Genomic DNA, 6,648 nt, shown 5'->3' on the forward strand with positions numbered 1-6,648 from the left:
ATGGCTTATATCTACGTTCTTGATTTTAATGGGTAAGATGGTGGCATATACAAACACAGCAACAATCATCCCTGTGATATTCCTGTGATTTTCTGATCATTTACATCTATCACCTATACAGGAACAACGTCCATGTTTACGCCAATGACAATTACAGGAGCTGCAACCACAACCACAACCACAGGAGCTCCAATAACAACAACAGCTACAACAACAACTACTCCTTCCACAACTACCACCACAGCTACAACTACCACAGTAGTACCCACAACAACATCTGCTCCAACAACTACCACAGCACCTCCAACAACTGCTACTACTCCTCTAAGTAGTCCCCCATCTGCTCTAACAATCACAACAGCAGGAACACCGACCACATCTGTAGCCACAACCACTGGACCTTTGAGAATTAGATATGTTGTTTTCAGATCCATTCAAAGCAATTTTACAGCAGACTTGATGAATTCATCATCTGAAGCTTTTAAAAGTCGATGTTCATCAATAAAGGCGCAGGTGAGTGTTATCTGTAAGGTTAGTGTACAAGACTTTATCTGATCATTAAGGTAATGCAGATATTCAAATACTAGTTTCTTCTCATTGTTTTCACATGAAGGTGGTAAAAAAAATAATAACTTAATTTATATAGAATAAGTGCAAAGTCTTAGGAAAAAATGCAAAAATTTCCATAAGAACTAAGCGCCAGGACAACTGTCCTGAATGAATGATTGAGAAGTTCAAACTACAGCTACATGACAAATTAATGAAAGGCACCAGACCACCTTATGGTGCTAAAAGTACTTCAATATGCTTTTGAACTGATTGTTCAATGCATTTTTTAAGGCACATGCAGCTCCAGCAGAAGTGTTTTAAGTATTTATGAAACACTTCAAACACAGCTATCATTGTCAGCTCACACTGAAATAAAATCCATAATTCATAAGGGTTCACTAAAGGAAGAACAATGCAGAATGTGGATTATTTGGACTTCTAAGCATTTGTCACTGAAGTTGGAGGCAAAGTCATGTGCTTACCTGATAGAAAGCAGAAAGTCTGCTTAAGCAGAAGTCTGCTTAAAGAATATAATTCACATTAAAAAAAAACCCTAAACAAATTTGACTGATTAAGAGCAGAAACAAGTCAAGAGGAGAACCTTTGCTAGCAAGGTTATAAAACTTGGAAAACCTTTTTGCCAAGCTTTACACATCCAGGGATGGATAATTCATCCAGTGGTGTTTAGCTCATTGACCTACAGTCTGTTTTACTTGAAGTCAGTATTATTGCTGGATTCTTATTGTTCTCTCAATGGAGAAAAGCTCTTAAACTTGGTTAAGAGTGGTCTTAAGGCTTGTTCTCACTGAATATGTCTTCATATTTGAACAAAGATTTTCAGTGATGAAGTTTAATTAATCCAGATACAGATTCTCTTTCACTCACCTGTCTACTGTCTTTCGCATCTTCACCTAATCCATTGAACCTGACTTTATAGCACTTCTTCAACACCAAACACACTACATTTATCTCACTGAATAAGGAAGAATCATTGCAAAACTGCACGCAGTAATTTAACTACTTAAATTTAAAATGGTAGCTTGGTGGTAAGCACTGTTATTTCATGGCAAAAAGGTCCCGAGTTTGAATCTTGGGTCTTTCTGTGTGGAAATTGCATGTTCTCTCCATTTTACCATGAGTTTTCTCCAGGTGCTCTGGCATCCTCCCACAGACCAAAGACATATCAGTGCAATTAGATTTTACATCAATGGGGAGTGTGTGGAGAGGGTCCACACCTTCCGGTTCCTTGGTGTCCTCATCTCTGCTGACATGTCCTGGACAGACAACATCTCAGCGGTCATCAAGAAGGCCCAACAGCGGCTGCACTTCCTGAGAGTCCTCAGGAAGTATAAGCTGAACTCCAACCTGCTGCTGACCTTCTACTGCTCGTCCATTGAGAGCCTGCTAACCTACTGCATCACGGTATAGTACGGCAGCTGCACCAAGGTGGATAGAGTGAGGCTTCAGAGTGTGGTCAAGACAGCACAAAAGATCATCGGCTGCCCTCTCCCCTCCCTGATGGACATTTATTCCTCCCGCTGCCTCAGCAGAGCAGCAAACATTATCAAGGACAGCTCCCACCCTGGCTTCAACATGTTCAGCCTGCTTCCCTCAGGGAAGCGCTACAGGTGCATCAGCACAAAAACCCACAGACTCAAAAACAGTTTCTTCCCCAAAGCCATAACCACCCTGAACTCACACATGCACCGATAACACAGTGGCTTCCCACTTCCTCTATGGACCACCACTGTGCAATACCAATTCTATGTGCAATAACCCAACTGTATATACACAACACTATTTATTACATATTACTTTTTTAAAAACCGGCTTGTATATTTGTACATTTTATATATATATATCTTTTTCCCTCTGTTAATACTGTCCATATGTATATAGCGCTGCAGAACTGTGCCACCCCCCTCTGTATCTCATTTTACAACTGTATAGTGACAATAAAGGCATTCTATTCTATTCTATTCTATTCTATTAACTGGTGATTCTAACTTGCCCATACTGTGCATCTTGAAATTATTCACAGCGCTTGACTTGTTCCATTTTATTTGTCATTTTACGGCCTTATTGCAAAATGGATTATATTCATTTTCACCTCAAAATTCTACACACATTGCAGTACTTTATTTACAGTCTTTGCCATTACATTTGTGAATATGAGTGTGAATGGTTGTCTGTTTCTGTCTGTTTCTGTCTGTGTTAGCTCTGTGATCTACCAGAGCTACTCTCTGTACGGGTCAAGACCTCACCTTTTTTCTTTAAATAGTCTTCTCTTAATGTATTTCACCATACAATATACATCACGTACACAAACAGCTAAACCTGATTTTAAGAAAATCTGCTTTGTGTCTGCAGATTGAACCTCCTTACAGAAAGGTGTTCCCTTCTTCCTTTGTCTCCTTGGCCGTTGTGAGCTTCAGGTAATTTCAGTATTTTGACATATAATGTTAAGAGTACTGACCTAACGCCCTAAATATTCAAAACTATCGTTTTTGTGTCTGCATTCACAGGCAGGGATCAGTCATCAACACCATAGAACTTCAGTTTGTAAACTCATCTGTTCTAAATGACACTGAGATTAGAAGTGTTTTGATCAGTACAGCCTCAAATGTGACAGGCTTTGACATCGAAACGACCTCTGTCAATGTCAGTGACACATGTGAGTAACACTTCGTGATTTTTGATCAAAAAGTCTCAAAGGTTTTACAGGGACTCAGTTAAATGTTTTATGAATATTTTGTCCTCATTTTAAATCTACCACAGTTACCCCAACAACAAACACATCAACAACATTAACGACCACAGCAACTCCAACAACTACTACATCTGCTGCAACAACTACTGCAGCTACTGCAACAACTACTACATCTGCTCCAACAACTACTGCAACTACTGCAACAACTACTACATCTGCTGCAACAACTACTGCAGCTACTGCAACAACTACTACATCTGCTGCAACAACTACTACATCTACTCCAGCAACTACTACATCTGCTGCAACAGCTACTACATCTGCTGCAACAACTACTACATCTACTCCAACAACTACTACATCTGCTCAAACAGCTACTACATCTACTCCAACAACAACTACTACATCTACTCCAACAGCTACTACATCTGCTCCAACAGCTACTACATCTACTCCAACAACAACTACTACATCTACTCCAACAGCTACTACATCTACTCCAACAGCTACTACATCTACTCCAACAACTACTACTACATCTACTCGAACAGCTACTACATCTACTCCAACAACTACTACATCTGGACCAACAGGTACTACATCTACTCCAACAGCTACTACATCTACTCCAACAACTACTACATCTGGACCAATAGCTACTACATCTACTCCAACAACTACTACATCTGGACCAACAGCTACTACATCTACTCCAACAGCTACTACATCTACTCCAACAACTACTACATCTGGACCAACAGCTACTACATCTACTCCAACAACAACTACTACATCTACTCCAACAGCTACTACATCTACTCCAACAACAACTACTACATCTACTCCAACAGCTACTACATCTGCTCCAACAGCTACTACATCTACTCCAACAACTACTACATCTACTCCAACAACTACTACTACATCTACTCGAACAGCTACTACATCTACTCCAACAACTACTACATCTGGACCAACAGCTACTACATCTACTCCAACAGCTACTACATCTACTCCAACAACTACTACATCTGGACCAACAGCTACTACATCTACTCCAACAGCTACTACATCTACTCCAACAACCACTACATCTGGACCAACAGCTACTACATCTACTCCAACAGCTACTACATCTACTCCAACAACTACTACATCTGGACCAACAGCTACTACATCTACTCCAACAACAACTACTACATCTACTCCAACAGCTACTACATCTACTCCAACAGCTACTACATCTACTCCAACAACTACTACTACATCTACTCGAACAGCTACTACATCTACTCCAACAACTACTACATCTGGACCAACAGGTACTACATCTACTCCAACAGCTACTACATCTACTCCAACAACTACTACATCTGGACCAATAGCTACTACATCTACTCCAACAACTACTACATCTGGACCAACAGCTACTACATCTACTCCAACAGCTACTACATCTACTCCAACAACTACTACATCTGGACCAACAGCTACTACATCTACTCCAACAACAACTACTACATCTACTCCAACAGCTACTACATCTACTCCAACAACAACTACTACATCTACTCCAACAGCTACTACATCTGCTCCAACAGCTACTACATCTACTCCAACAACTACTACATCTACTCCAACAACTACTACTACATCTACTCGAACAGCTACTACATCTACTCCAACAACTACTACATCTGGACCAACAGCTACTACATCTACTCCAACAGCTACTACATCTACTCCAACAACTACTACATCTGGACCAACAGCTACTACATCTACTCCAACAGCTACTACATCTACTCCAACAACCACTACATCTGGACCAACAGCTACTACATCTACTCCAACAGCTACTACATCTACTCCAACAACTACTACATCTGGACCAACAGCTACTACATCTACTCCAACAGCTACTACATCTACTCCAACAACTACTACATCTGGACCAACAGCTACTACATCTACTCCAACAGCTACTACATCTACTCCAACAACTACTACATCTGGACCAACAGCTACTACATCTGCTCCAACAGCTACTACATCTACTCCAACAACTACTACATCTGGACCAACAGCTACTACATCTGCTCCAACAGCTACTACATCTACTCCAACAACTACTACATCTGGACCAACAGCTACTACATCTGCTCCAACAGCTACTACATCTACTCCAACAACAACTACATCTACTCCAACAGCTACTACATCTACTCCAACAACTACTACATCTGCTCCAACAACTACTACATCTCCTCCAACAACTACTACATCTCCTCCAACAGCCACTACATCTACTCCAACAACAACTATATCTTCTCCAATAACAACTACATATACTCCAACAACTACTACATCTGCTCCAACAACAACCATAGCAGCTCCAACAACTACCACAACTACAAAAGCTCCAACTGCACCTGTCCAAGTTTTTCTGTTTCTACAGTTCCTTGAACCATATGTATCTGATCTCACAGACCCCACCAGCAGTGTATATCAAGATCGCAAAGGACGAGTTGAAGAGACGGTGAGTAATATTTCAACTTAATATAGCTTTTATTGACTGACACTTTATCTAGAGAACAAATCTAAAATCATACATTTTATTTCATTTAAATAGGCATTTTTAGACAATGTAATTTTGAAGTTGTTTCACCATGTTTAAATTTTCTGTTTGTGTTAATTTTTTTGCAGTGTAATAGAATCTACAAACCATTTCCTTCCTTCATCCGTGCCATTGTGATTCAGTTCAGGTAAAACATGTTTGTAACAGTGATTAAGTTACTTTCCTCTAAATTATTATTTTAATTTAATTTTGAATATTAAAAGTGCCATGTCACATAGTTAAACCATTCAATAATCTGTAATCATTATCTAACATCTGACTCAATTTCTTTCATGGCACAGTCTTGTTAGAGTCCAAACACGAGTGGATAGAACTGAGGCAGAGGTGGAGCTTGTGTTCAATCAAACAGCGCCCAGCGCACAAGTCCCAAATAATACTACTATTGTTCAAACTTTGAAACAGGCTATTAACAGTTCCAGCAGCAATTTCAGTATTACCATAGTTCCTGACACAATATCAGTAACGTCTGGTGAGTATTTGAAAATGTAACCAAAAGTTATTTTGACATTCGTGAAGGATAAAGATAATAGTTTAGGTTGTACACAGATATATATTAATCTATTTTTGATAAATATTTTATTGTTCCAGTCAATGTTACACCGGCTACACCAACTGCTAATTGCACTATGACATCAACTGCTACCCCTTCAAAACCAGCATCAATAACCACGACCATCATTTCTACGCCAACAGAAGAAACTATTCAAACAACAACTGTAGTGACCGTGAAATCTGCTACAACTAATACTTT

General features: G+C 39.6%; 1 protein-coding gene across 1 annotated transcript; it reads left to right on the forward strand.

Moving 5' to 3' along the window:
• LOC109196474 (DNA-directed RNA polymerase subunit beta''-like) lies at window positions 1–6,024 on the forward strand. Its single transcript, XM_019350509.1, has 4 exons — window positions 1–32; window positions 122–328; window positions 3,328–5,798; window positions 5,966–6,024. The coding sequence occupies exons 1-3, from the start codon at window positions 1–3 to the stop codon at window positions 5,723–5,725; spliced, it is 2,637 nt and encodes an 878-aa protein (XP_019206054.1). The 3' UTR covers window positions 5,726–5,798; window positions 5,966–6,024.
• The last annotated feature ends 624 nt before the right edge of the window (window positions 6,025–6,648 follow it).

Source organism: Oreochromis niloticus, linkage group LG3 (genome assembly GCF_001858045.2).
Source record: "Oreochromis niloticus isolate F11D_XX linkage group LG3, O_niloticus_UMD_NMBU, whole genome shotgun sequence".
NCBI lineage: Eukaryota > Metazoa > Chordata > Actinopteri > Cichliformes > Cichlidae > Oreochromis > Oreochromis niloticus.